The sequence below is a fragment of the Cloeon dipterum genome, chromosome 3 (genome assembly GCF_949628265.1).
Source record: "Cloeon dipterum chromosome 3, ieCloDipt1.1, whole genome shotgun sequence".
NCBI lineage: Eukaryota > Metazoa > Arthropoda > Insecta > Ephemeroptera > Baetidae > Cloeon > Cloeon dipterum.
Window position 1 is genome coordinate 17,601,622 of NC_088788.1, and position 13,863 is coordinate 17,615,484.

Genomic DNA, 13,863 nt, shown 5'->3' on the forward strand with positions numbered 1-13,863 from the left:
AGTTTTGTTTATAAACTGGTTCTCTCGATCCTTCGATTATTATCTCTTTTCTCGAATTTTCTTCTCGTAACCTGGTCTATATATTGCTTTATGCCCATGATGAAAATTCATAAATTTAATGAGATCGAGTTATTTTATTTGTGTCATAATTGTTCCGGGAATGAGGCCAAAGATTAACCCTCCTAGATTTTTATCTGTGTAGGAGGTGAGTGAAAGGACAATCATAAATTATGCATTTTTACTTGTTATATGGCATTTTTATGTTGTGATTGCTTTAAATATATCGTAAGCTTCATGATAAAACCGAGTTTATTGTTTTTAACACCTCGCTGACCTTTTGTTTAAGTTATTTAGTTTAATTTTTAGATTTCAATTGCATCAAATATTCCGGATGCATAATTTTGTTCTACGCTGAAGTTACCAAAATATGGAACAGACGACGGAAATTTGGTACTTAAGTTGTCTTTCTTTGTGTCCTCTAAACTATTTTAAAAGGCTCTGCCAATTTGACACATAAAAAAATCCGTGTCCTGTGTGAGATACCTTTTTGGTCTTTTTAACCCTATGAGCATGTACAAAAATAGCTCTGAACTTTTTATTTCGAAGTAGGAGAGTAGGAGTTAAAAGAAACTCAAAGGCATTTTTTATGAAAAAATACTTTTTGTAACATTTCCATTGTTGTATTCTTGTTTCAATGAATGAAGCGTTACAATATATTTGAAATTAATATGAACTGGAATTGTTATTGCTGAAAATAGAATTAAATTTCTAAAAATTAAAATAGATGAAACATTTATGGGTATGTAAAATATTTGATTACAATATTAGTGGGAACCTGATTTCAGCAATTGAACCCCAAAATTAGGTCTATGTTCATACAGGTTTGCAAAAAACCCGCTTTAAAAATATGCAGTGCGGTGTCAAAAACCGTTTTTTATTTTTACCAGTTTCTTGCAGGCCATGTTTGTACCTCCGTTTTCAATAATTTTCTAGTTATAAGCACATGACCTCGACTCGAAAAATGTATAGAACAATTTTCGGAGAAATTTAGGCAACAAATAGTAATTTAAAATAAAAAATATGCACAGTAGAGGAAACTTTGACCACTTATTACCGCAAATTTTAAATTTTCTTATGGTAAAAATGGAATAAATTAATTTCTTGCGCAAGCAATTGGTAAAAATTGAGTGTTAAAACCCGTTAAAAACCAGTGGTCAAAAACTGGGTGGTAAGCAAAAATGCAACCCTGGGTTCATGGCCGACTTTTTAGCTGCTTTAGACGTAACAAATAAAATGGCGTGATTCGCGCTCATTTGGGGACCCTGCAACGATTGGGCTAATGTAATATGTATAAAACAATTAATCGAATTAATTATTATAGCAATAATACAATTATTTGTTTCCTTCCTGTCTTGTCTTCATGCAGTCAGTTTTCCCGCTATTAGTAGTTGTGGCGCACGCCGTCTCCGAAGAAAAACCGATTTTGAGCTGGTGCACGCGCAGTAGGAAAAACCGGCAGGGGCATTAAAGCAGTGTGTGCGCTCGTTCGCTGTGTTCGTGCGTGCGACCGGCGGGTGTAGTGTACAGCGTGTCGAAAAATGGCGGACCTAGACGACTTTTTCGCTAAGAAAGACAAGAAGAAAAGCAAGGGCAAGGTCGGCCCGCGCTTCACCACGGTGGAGCAGGTGGCCCGGCGGCTGGAGGAGCCCCCTGGGCCGGCGGCGGCGGCCCCGCGTCCCCGACCCAAGAAAGAGTCCAAGGATGGCGAGTCGGGTCAGCAGAGTCACGTGAGTGCAACCTTTCAGTTAAACAAAGGGAAAGGTGATAGCTGGACGGGCGTTTCAGGAGGAGGACGAGTGGCGTGAGTTTGAGGAGGAGAAGAAGGACTACTCCGGCCTGCGCATCCAGAACATGCAACTGTCCGAGGCGGACGAAGGCGGCGCCGCTTCCGACAACGACACCGACGCTGCAGAGACTGGCCAACGCGGCGCCTGGCAATCCGCCCCGGCCGCCCCCAAAGACTCAGACGACGACGATGACGACGTGGCCGTTCCCGAACCGACTCCTGCGCCCCCACCCCCCAGCGCTGCCCCCACTGGTGCCTCAGCCGGCGGATCCTACGTGCCGCCCCACTTGAGGAATGCCTCTGCCTCCTCGCCATCATCTTCGTCGTCATCCTCTGGTAAAATAATTCGATTCCTGCAGATCCCTCTCACTGAAATCAAATTTACCCAGACGAAAAATTGATTTACATATCATGCAAATTAATTTTTACATACTATGGATAACGGATATCGATCGAACGTTGGTACTATGTATTATCAAAATGATTTTATCTTTTTTGATGTCCATCTTCTAAGTAAGAAGTGTGGTGCAATGATTAATATTGTAGTGCAAAATCCCAATAGAACAAACATGTTCAGACTTTTGACTGAAAATAATTGCTATCACAAACTGCTTTTTAACTTGGTATATCAATGCATTTGAATGCAAATAAATTGCAACACTTACGGTAACCAAAATGAACCATTGGAGGTCTAGTAAAACCTTCAAGGTCAAACCGTGTCATCTATGACGTGACCCTGAGTGTCAAAAAATGAAAAAATGTCCTACATCAACAAGTTTTTTGTCGTTTATACAGGTTTTTGAACCTGTTAAGTTGATTAATTGTGCCAGAAATTTCACCAGGGAATCCGTAAATCGTTTCCATTTGCGTTGGAATCCTAAGAATGCAATGTTCATGACAATGATAGTGTTGGGCTCCATGTAGGTCGATTTTTTATTCAATCTGGTAAGTTTTTTACCTTTCTTCAATATTGATTTTCATTCCAAAAACGTTATGAATGATAAAGCAGTTAAAATACATAGTTTTTGTATTTTGTAATTGAATTGGTTTTAATGTCCAAGTAAGGTGGTATTCTTTATGAATTTCGACATTCTTGATATAAAATTTAGGCTGTTTAAGCATTTCCCCAATTCAGTTCCACTGTAAAATTGACTGAACTGCTCATCGTTTTTTATTTTATTTAAAATTTGATTTTGCAACTAAACATCAAATAAATTAACTAAAATATTTATTTTTCTGGTATACTTTGTTAGTTGTTCTCGGAAATATGCGACAAAAAAATAAATTTAAAGTCATAATTTTATTTCTGAATTCAAGAAACTGCTAATTTGGTTAGAATTAATTTTTAACAACTGTTCTTATCATTAAAAATGGCAGGTAACAAAAATAACTCAAAAGTGAAACACATTATATTTTATCAGAAAAAAGATGTTCGTCTTGTAATCACAACTCATCGACGCATGACATCACTCTTATAATAGATTCTAGGGCTTTAGGCTTTGATGCTACAGAATATTTTTAAAAATGTTTTGTTTAAGCGGTTTTATTTTTTCAGTAAACAAATTCAATTGATTGCAGGAAACATTGGCATGGGTCGGAATTCTCGTAGCCGAGCTGCGCCTGATATTACCAACGAGGCCTACTTCCCTACACTCTCCTCCACCACTGCAGCTGAACCAGTTGGTGCTTGGGGCAAGAAGTGAGTAACATATTCTTTATTATAAAGATGGGTATTTACAGTATTTAGAAATTATTGTTTAATTTTAGTAAATATTATTTGTTTTCACAATTTACAAACTAGAATATTATATAACTTGAAAATAAACTCAATAAGAAAATGTTGCTTACCCTTGGCACAGTTAATTTTAGTTATTAACTGTTTATTTCAACCTTTTAAGTCAAAGCTAAAGTTTACCCAAGTAGCTTATTATAAATTATTATTCTGTATATTGTAGCACCAAAAATTGTTATTTTCAAGTGGTGAGCTGAGCCTCATAATTCGAGATCATAATTATAATCATGATAATATAAATCCCTATATATAATATCCCATGTGTGTATTCAAGGAGCCGGAGTCGTGATGACGAGCGAGGATTTGAAGACGTGCGGAACAGCAAGAGCCACTCAAGCAGGTTTGAGGGCACCACGGGTGGAGGCCAGCGGCCAGTCGCCATGGAGAACAAGTTTGCTGCGCTTCGAGGCGCTGCTGACCAGAGCTGAACTGTGATTGAATGAATGCTAACCCAATCAACTGAATGATAGCTGCACCCGCCGCCCCCACACACACAACGGTTACATGAATAAAATAAGCAACGCTTCATTTTTTCTAGAAAATCTGAAATGCCAAAAAATTGTATTTTCTTTCCAACTTGCGACCCTTCACGTCACTGCACTTATCAGTTGAGCTTAATGTAAACAAAACAAAGTCTTCCTAATTATGCGCACCATTTATTGGAATTAAGACTGGCACTTGAGCATTAATAAACCACCATCAAACATTACAAAAATAGCTTCCATTTTGTAACTCTTTTACATTCATATCATCAATATTTATGATTACCCTGAATGTCATCCATGGCTGAGTAGCCGGGAATGTTTCTCATGCTCCTTTCGCCATAAACCAGCCCGTGGGGCCCGTTGCTTTTGTAGTCGTCCAGGAGTGGCAGCTCAAGCAGGTCTTGCCTATATTTTTGAATCAAATAAATCCAGCACACGCGTTCGGTGCCACATTCAAGTCGAACTGGACGGAGCTCCCTTTTGTAAAAGAATGGATGGTCCTCTAGTTCATCAAGCCTCTTCACCATTGCAGCATCAACCTCGTAAACCTCTCCATGCACCTCCTGATTTATAAATTGAAGTAATAGTCACGTTTTAAGAAGTGCAATCAGAATAATCATCACACTCACTTGCCCAAGGCCTGGTTTGTCCAGCAGGAATGGAATGTTATAACGGGAGGCGATAATAAGAGGCAGTTTCTCTACTGTTTTTGCACGTCCAATGAACTTGTACTGTCCTTCTTTCCATTCGGTCATCCAGTCGTGGTTTGGCTCCCCTTTTTTCAAGGTTCCGTAAACAAACACTGACTCCATTTGAGTAAATTTGCGAAAATTGTAGCGCGCAAGCTTATTTATCTGTACCATAGAATCAGGGTTCTGGGGGGATACTAAATACTAAACACTTGACGATTTTAAAACCTTCGCGGGGCTTCTCAAAAATTTTGCGAAGAATTTGCTTACATTTGTATAAAATTTGTTAAATACATACAAAAGTCAATATTATTTATTAATAAATATATTTTAATAAGAAATAGATTTTTGCTGTGAGTGATCATAAATTTTCAATAATAATCATGGGATGAAAGGATGAAGGGCCATGTTCTGCTACCGGTATACCAGCAGTTTTTCATTTTAGATTCCTTCATTCATCAGATGGTTAGCATGTGGGGGGCGTTGTTATACCGTCACACCTACCCGTCAGCAGGCAGGCCAGGCAAAGTTTCACGTTTCTCTCGTGGAGGCCTGTGCATGCATGTTATGTTCGGCTTTTTTCTGATGCAAGAATTTTGCTAAAATCTTTTCACATTATTTAAGGCAGAGAATAACCGTATATTTTTGGAGCCAGAGTACGTCGATATTAGAAAAAGAAAGGATGGCTGACGAACAAGAGTGAGCTGTTTTTATAATTTAATTTTTAATTTAAACTAAAGTGACATTGTACTTGGAAATTCGTGTAAATTTAACCTTGGCCGTTGATCATTGAGATGGGGCCGGTTCGCTTATCTTTTACAATATTTAATTTGATACTAATATAATTTTTACCACAACATTATGTGTAATTATGTAATTAGCATAATATTATTTTATCACTTTTACAGAGGAGGCAAATCTAAAAAACAATTAAAAAAAGAAGCGAAAGAAAAGGAGAAGGCAGCAAAACGCGAGGAACATCGTGGCGCTGCCAAGACCGGAAATGAAGCACAAATCCAAAAAGTAAATATTAAACGCCTTTATCGTATGTATTGGAAAAAAATGCTCTGCAATTTACAGGACGAGGATGACTGCTCAGTTGGCAAGTACGGTGGCTTGGCGCTGATACAAAGTGGCGAGCGGCCTGCTCGTGAATATTTGCATGTTCGCGATTTGGGCGCTGCTCAAAGCAACAAGACCGTTTGGATCCGAGCTCGTCTGCACACCAGCCGCGCTAAAGGCAAGCAGTGCTTTGTGGTGCTTAGACAGCAAGAAAGCACAGTCCAGGCACTGGCTCAGGTTGACCAGAATACTAGCAAACAGATGGTCAAGTTTCTTTCCAAGTACGAAAACATTGTCTGATCTATTACTCTAAATTAGATCTGCCTCTGTGATAGTTATGAATAGCATAAACCACAGAAACTACACCAGTAAAAACCTCTTTCGAGTAGTGATGTTTCCGAACTTTTTGGAGGTCACTATAAATTTTAAAATCTTATTTTTTGATCAACCACAATCATTTTTTATGTTCTATTTGACGAGAAAAATTGATTGATTGGGCCACTTCTTACTTTCTGAAAAGCAAGAATATTAAAATAGGTTTTGCCTACATTCTAAAATATTACTATTTTTGCTATTATTAATTTAGGCATATTAATTTATTATTGATTTTTTTAAATGCCAAATATATTTCAAAAAATTGATTTGTTATGGTAACCAGTTAGCTCTTTCCTGGAAACACAAGGAAAAATCGTAAAAGTTTGTAAAAAAAATTCCAGAAAAAGAAATATTATAATTTGTTGGTCTTCTATTTTGGTATGAATTATTTTGCTTTTTGAATAATAATCAGTTTATAAACTAAACTTAGAAGCAAGACGAGAGTGCCCACGTTTTACCATTGATTTATTTAATAATCAAATTTATAGTGAGAGTTAATACAAATTTATTTGATTAATTCTTTTCATCCCTGTCCGAGGACCGGGAAGGGCGTGCAATTTGAAAATTTATATTTTGATACAATTTGTTTCTTCAATTAACCCCATTACAGCATCAGCAAAGAGAGCATTGTGGAGGTGGAGGGTGTGGTTTCGGCGGTCGAGCGCAAAATTGAGTCGTGCACGCAGCAGGACGTAGAGCTGCACGTGCGCCAGGCCTTCCTGGTTTCTGCCGCAAAGCCCCAACTGCCCTTGCAAGTAGAGGACGCCTCGCGCCGCGACGACCCTTCTGTATGCCATGAGGAGTAAAATCAGGAACCTGGCATTAACTGTCGCTCAAATGCAGGACGCGGAGGGTCTGCAGATCAGGGTGAACCAGGACACGCGACTGGACAACCGAGTTCTCGACCTTCGCACCCCGGCAAACCAGGCCATTTTCAGACTGGAGGCGGCTGTGTGTCGCCTCTTCAGGGACCTGCTTACCACTCAGGGCTTCACGGAAATTCACACGCCCAAAATCATTTCAGCGGCGTCTGAAGGCGGCGCTAATGTCTTCACTGTGTCCTACTTCAAAGGACAAGCTTACCTGGCCCAGAGTCCACAGCTCTACAAGCAAATGGCCATTGCTGCCGACTTTGACAAGGTCTTCACTGTTGGAGCAGGTAATTAGTCTTTTAAAGTGTATTTTTATAGTTCCTCAAGTTCAAATGTAAATACGCCATTATTTTGGAAGGCCCTTACAATGAGACTCTTAAACTCCAATGTTTTAGTGTTGAGTGAAACAACTGAATTCGTGAAGCCTTTTCTGATGTGATCCTCGCAAAGTGGTGGAAAATTTTCAATTTGACGATTGTAGCAATTTCTGAAATATAAGGGAAATGTCCCAATTTTTCCCACAGTGATATCTCGTAACTTGTTGGATACTACACGCTTTCAATAATTTCACCAAAAACTATAACGCTGAATAACTCCTAAGAACTTCCTTGTCAGCGCTTTATTACAGTATTTTTTATATTTTCTTCTATTACATTAAATACATCGACACGTTGGATAGCTTCTTTTCATGTTCTGTATTACAAAATAAATCCAGCAGCCTTTTATACAGATAATTTTTTTGAATACCCAGGAAGTAACTGGCGCGGTAAAAATTCAGTGATTTTAAGTTTGTCAAATTGAAAGGTGCTCATCAAAACTAATTTTGATTGTTCCATATAGGTAACTCTGCATAGGGGACAGACCATATATTTTTCATGTGTCTGTAAACAGCAAAAATTAAAGTATAAAGTTAAAATTGGATAAATTCCCAAGTTAAAAGATTTATAATTTTTGAGTAACTTTCATTATAATTTGTCATGGAAAAATTCCTTCACTTCCCACTTGAATAGGTAAAATTGAAATATTATTATCAATTCAACAGAATATAATACTTTTCAGATGGATGACCAATTAAATAAATTTAAAAAAATCTTCTAACCAATACATTCTTAATAAAATAAAGAATTGTGTTGACAACCAGTGCCCCAGAAATCCTCTAAATCAGCTTCTGATAGAAACCGTCTAATTATAATTATATCAATAACCTTTTGATAAAACTGTTTTAAGTTCTTTAAGAATCTGAATTTAAGAAATTTTATTAGATAGCAATAATAATAACCTTTACTATATCATGCTGAATAAACTTTCATTTAACATTCAAGAGCTATTGAAAGTTTCCTAACGCTCTAATTGTCTCCTTCAGTTTTCAGGGCAGAGGACAGCAACACCCATCGCCACCTGACAGAATTTGTCGGCCTGGATCTGGAGATGGCGTTCAAGTGGCATTACCATGAGGTGCTTGACGTGATCGGCAACACTTTCACCCAGCTCTTCAGAGGCCTGCAGGAGAAGTGTGCCACTGAAATTGCTGCTGTGGGACAGCAGTATCCTGTCGAGCCATTTGTCTTCCTCGATCCTCCCCTACGACTCACCTTCCGCCAGGGCCTCGATCTCTTGGCAGAGGCTGGAGTCAAACTGAATGATGAGGATGACTTGTCGACTCCTGACGAAAAACTTCTTGGACGCCTTGTTAAGAAGAAGGTATTAATTTGGAATTTTATCGGTATTTTAATGAAAATTAAATTTTTGTTTTCTTTATTCCAGTATAACACTGATTTTTACATCCTGGACAAGTTCCCACTTGCTGTTAGACCGTTTTACACCATGCCTGACCCTCTTGACAAAGTATGATTTGTGTTTTTTCTGTTTTTATTTATTTTTTAATTATAAAATATGTTCAATATTTCAGAAATGGAGTAACTCTTACGACATGTTCATGCGGGGTGAAGAAATCCTCTCTGGCGCCCAGCGTATTCATGATCCAGAGTTTTTGACGCAGAGAGCCCAACATCATGATATTGGTAATTATTTTTGTGTTTGATAAATCGCTAAAAAATAAAAATCAATGGTTTTAATGTTTAAGATTTGAGCAAAATTGCTGCCTACATTGATGCCTTCCGGTACGGCTGCCCTCCTCACGCAGGTGGTGGCATCGGTCTGGAGCGAGTGGTGATGCTGTACCTTGGACTGGACAACATAAGGAAAACATCCATGTTCCCCAGAGATCCCAAGAGGTTGACACCATAAAAGGTCAGTTTGAAAAACTTTTTTATTCTCCTGCCAAACTGTCATAGTTCTCAATCAGTCATGAAATTGTGTTTATGAAAGAATCAAAGGAATTTAGATTTCTTATAATCCCAGAAAATAAATAATCGGATATTGCATTAAAATAATTTTTAGCTTACGTTTTGCACACATGAAGTTTTTAGTTTTTTCGGTTTTTTCTAACGCTTGCAATTAAGCCGTGGATGTTTTTACAGTTTGATTATAGAGTTTGCTTCTAACAAAATAAAAATTACAGCAGCCGCTTGGTTGCTTTCTCTTAATTCGCGTAGGAAGCGCTGCAATTGTTGGATAATCAAACTGAACATTGATCAGCAGACATTACCTCAAAAGAAAAACATACAAATTGAGCACTGTCAAGTGTACTTGTCAATGTAATTTTTCAATTGTCTCTGCTGTGCAGCAAAAAACTAAACGACACGAGTTTTCCATTTGAAATTAATGCTTGTGCTTGTATAGCACGACAAGTTCCAGATGGTGCTCAAACAGTTAGAGGAATTTCGAACGTTTCTCATTTCCTTTGAGACTCAAACGGAGCTGTCAATATCAATGCTACTGTTACTCTGCAGCACTAAATGGTCTTGAATCCATAATTGAGTACGCTTTGCGAGATACGCAGCCAAGCCATATTTCTATGCTAATAGGTGGGCCATGTCCACGCAGCTTCTGCGCGTTTTGGAATATTAATCGAGACGCCAGTTGAGTTTTACGAGCTGCGAAAATTATGTGCCACGAAACTGCTTTGAGGGACAACATTTTGTTACAAGTACCGGCCAGATTTTTAAACTTTCGCTTGAGAATTCTCGTCACGGTGGTCATGCATTATTTAAACCTTCATACACATTGTAAATTTCACAGCGGGGATTTTACAAATTAAGGCTGCTTGTGTTTACTTTGGCTGCTGCATCTCATTGAGATACTTACTTGGAATTTTATTTATATTTACATCTTTCTTAGAAATGTGATGTTATTTCTAACTAACAATTAAATCTGACTAGATGAGTTAGAAAATTAATGTTGCTTGGATACATGTTTCATGAACTGACAATTCAGTTAGTTGCAACTTGAGAAACAAATATAAAGCTATTCTAGAAAAAGAAATGAACAACATTGAGCAATGTTCTCGCCTCGACAGGCTATCCAATTTCAGGTTTTCTTTAATATTGAGTCTATATCTAATATAACAAACAATGAGATTGACATTTAGAAACAAGGTGCGAGAGTGCGAGGGAGAAAAAAGGATGTTGTAGGAATAAATCAAAGTCGCATTTACAAGTAAACAATAGTTTACGGCTAGTGGATATTTTTTCAGTTAAGTAATAAATACCCTAATCCGGGCAGGTTTAAAATATTTGTCTCTTGTTTACAAAATCTTCCTGTCATAATTTTAAACCGTTGATTTCATCACGTCTTTCATAAGGACCATCCAAATAATGCAATATTTATGTAATCTGATAACAGGATTCTCGGCCGATTGTCATCTACTTGTGTTCCATTTTGTATTTGATTCTCTGCCTATAAAACTATTCTTGAACCTTACATTTAATATTTTTTTCTTTTAAAAAATGCATTTGTTCGGATTCCGACTCAAAACAAAATAAATGCTTTTTGATTCGAGTGAGAAATATTCGTTTAGCATATAACGAACAGCCGTAATGTGGAATGTGAAAAATATCAACTTTCTTCAAAAGCGTGTCAAATTTGTGGTCCTTTGGCATTTTTATATTCTGATTCGATAATATGCAGCCAGCCGAGGCTAGTCAATCTCATCTAGTATTTTGAGTAACTGCACGTTTTCCTATAGCTGTATATTATTGTAATGAAGTCATTTCAAGGTTGTAATAATAATTTTAATATGATTGTGCGCGGACGCACTTAATTACAAGTTGCAAGCCGAGTCGTCGGCGGCGGCAACGGCGGCAGCGAGGGAAGAATATGCGCGTTTTTTTTCTTTATTTCGCAAGAGAGCATTCCTATGTATATGAGACGCGAGAGCGCGGCGAGTGAGTGAGTTATCCACGCTGCGTGTGCGCACTTTTAAATAAACGAGCTGCATGATGGCAATTACAATCAAGCAGTCTAAATTTTCGAACAATTTATCCCTGGTGCGGGCCATGTCAGCGCGGGCCAAGAGGTCAGCCGCCACACTACACATGGCATTCCACCCGCATTCTTCTGTTGACAAGCAGCAGCCACTTCATCCAAAAATACACACTTTTTGTTCGTCGATCTGTAAACAAAATAGAGCAAGCGCTACTCGGCCATCTGGAAAATCTCGTTCACTTTATCAAAGCTGGTTGTGAGAAAAGGGATGCGTCTCTCCGTCCATCCGGCGGGCGGTGGCCTCGGCGTGAATCATTAACTCGGAATTTATCGATCGCTGATATTGCTATGATTATTTGCTCCCTTGTTTACAACGGCTGGAATGCGAATCGCTGGGATAAAATTAGCTCTGTCGGTCATTAGCGCATTCAACCACCGATTAATTGAGCCGCCGCCGTGCATAGCATACCGCAGCCGTCGTCCCACCGCTCATTCATTACTTTTCTGTTTAAAGTGCTGAATGAGACGCTTTTTTCGCAGAATAATATGACGTGGATTACCATACTTTGAAAGATTGCAAAGAGAGTATTCCGATTTCGGTTCGAGAGAAACTTAAAATGGCAACGCTGCCATCCATGCAAATCCCAACAATAATGCAACAATGACCTTGATTACTCCAGGCTTCAGCAGGTGGCAGACTGTTTGCGAGTAGGAAGCAACTTATTGTCAATGCGCACATAATCACAGTGCGTATGTGTTTTATGTTTTGCCAATTAGCTGATTAATTTGTTGCACGTCTCCGCTTGGCTTTCAGACATAAATGAAACAATAAACAATTAAGTTGGAATAAAATTTGAGTGGATTGACGCTGAATAATTCAGGAAGACAATTCCTTACCATTTTTAAACACATTTTTTTAATTTTTTAAGATGCTACCTGGTCAAGCGTCTTTTCCGCAAATTCCGTTATGGCAACATTGGAATTTTTACATCATTATTATTCTTTTTATGAAATATTTCACAAAAAAACAGTCAAACCAAATTTATAAAACGATTGGACTGCTTTTCAAGTGACGAGTACCATCTGCCTTCTAAATATCGTGATTCATTTCGCTTAAAGGAGCACACATTATTGGTTGGATCGATGATGACGAGAAAAATTTGCATCTGCCACGATAACGCATGATTAATTCATGTACATTTTAAAGTAAAAAAATGAAACGAAATTTGGAATTTAATTTGGTTTGACAGTGAATTTTTTTTATTTTTGTGGCCAAATTCCAAAAGTATTAAATATTCTTTTGCATATGCGACTAATACAAATATAAAGACCAATAATTCATACCCAATCTTATTCCCTCTTAACGACCTTATTAAAAGTGATGAGAATGATAATAAATTCAAAATTGAACTTACCCTATTTATTTTTTCTGTGCTAATTTTTTAACCTGCTGCTAATATTCTCATTTCATTTCGATATATTATTATCCTATTAATCAACACAATAAAAAGTTATTCTGTTGGACTATAGTTCATAATTTCGAGAGCCCCATTGCGGGTAAATTAGAATTTTAGCTTTATTTTAACGGTTTGTCTCGACCCTCTTTATGTTTTGTTTTTATCGGTCAGAGGAAGTGAAATCAGCTGCTGGCTCTTCCGAGAATTTGTCGAATTCCTGCACCCTGTAGAGAAGCGATGCGGGCCCTGCTTTTGACCTTTGCAGCGGCGCAGGTCGGAAAGAAGGGCCGCGCGCCACTTGATTCGCCCTATGCGGGTCCACTTTCCGCGAGATGACGAGACGACTAGCTCAGCTTCACAATATATTTTTTTCGCGCCGCTCGCTGAGGCGAAAGGGAGAACATGCACGCGGATGAAACCGCGATCCAGATGATGATGTGATGTCATTTTGCAGATAAAAATAATTAGCCTAGCGCGAGCATACAAAGAGCCAACTCTTTAATTTTTTTATTCCCATTTCCTCTTTAAGGAATTCGCTCGCGGCCGAATTTCTTCTCTCCCTTCCAGTCATCTTGCGTGCGTTGCCTTTGAATTTTTGGCCCACATTCGGAAGCAATTTTACTTCACTTTGAGCGGCTGAGCGCGTAACCAGAGCACTGATAAAAATTTTTGGTCAAGGACGCCGCAACTGGTCTTGTTTTTTCCTGGAACACGAAATAATAAAATGCTCTTTTATGAACACGTATGCGTTTTCTGGAGCGAATTTGATTTTTATCGTTTTACAACTCTTTTGTTTCAGGTCGCTGCAACTGGCGAAAGCGAAAACGCAGTCACAGATTATTTCTTCTTTTTTTTTCTTGTCGTACTTTGTCTCTCAATAAAGCAGCGTTTTTCCCACATTGCCGGGCGTGTAATTTTCATTCACGGGTCCAAACAGCATCTTTATTTGGGACCGGTTG

At 38.2% G+C, this 13,863-nt stretch overlaps 3 protein-coding genes across 3 annotated transcripts; 2 read left to right on the plus strand and 1 right to left on the minus strand.

Moving 5' to 3' along the window:
* Window positions 1–1,535: 1,535 nt before the first annotated feature.
* LOC135941338 (protein CDV3 homolog) lies at window positions 1,536–4,355 on the plus strand. The gene is made up of 4 exons (XM_065486743.1): window positions 1,536–1,787; window positions 1,846–2,182; window positions 3,425–3,545; window positions 3,913–4,355. Exons 1-4 carry the CDS (start codon window positions 1,599–1,601, stop codon window positions 4,064–4,066), a joined length of 801 nt encoding a protein of 266 aa, XP_065342815.1. The 5' UTR covers window positions 1,536–1,598; the 3' UTR covers window positions 4,067–4,355.
* Window positions 4,275–5,021, minus strand: LOC135941339 (putative gamma-glutamylcyclotransferase CG2811). The gene is made up of 2 exons (XM_065486744.1): window positions 4,753–5,021; window positions 4,275–4,686 (listed from the first exon to the last, which is right to left on the minus strand). The coding sequence occupies exons 1-2, from the start codon at window positions 4,984–4,986 to the stop codon at window positions 4,390–4,392; spliced, it is 531 nt and encodes a 176-aa protein (XP_065342816.1). The 5' UTR covers window positions 4,987–5,021; the 3' UTR covers window positions 4,275–4,389.
* A 307-nt stretch (window positions 5,022–5,328) lies between these two features.
* On the plus strand, window positions 5,329–13,803 carry AspRS (aspartyl-tRNA synthetase). The gene is made up of 10 exons (XM_065486739.1): window positions 5,329–5,511; window positions 5,721–5,835; window positions 5,893–6,155; window positions 6,860–7,037; window positions 7,093–7,408; window positions 8,485–8,822; window positions 8,886–8,966; window positions 9,031–9,142; window positions 9,205–9,371; window positions 13,704–13,803. The coding sequence occupies exons 1-9, from the start codon at window positions 5,495–5,497 to the stop codon at window positions 9,366–9,368; spliced, it is 1,584 nt and encodes a 527-aa protein (XP_065342811.1). The 5' UTR covers window positions 5,329–5,494; the 3' UTR covers window positions 9,369–9,371; window positions 13,704–13,803.
* The last annotated feature ends 60 nt before the right edge of the window (window positions 13,804–13,863 follow it).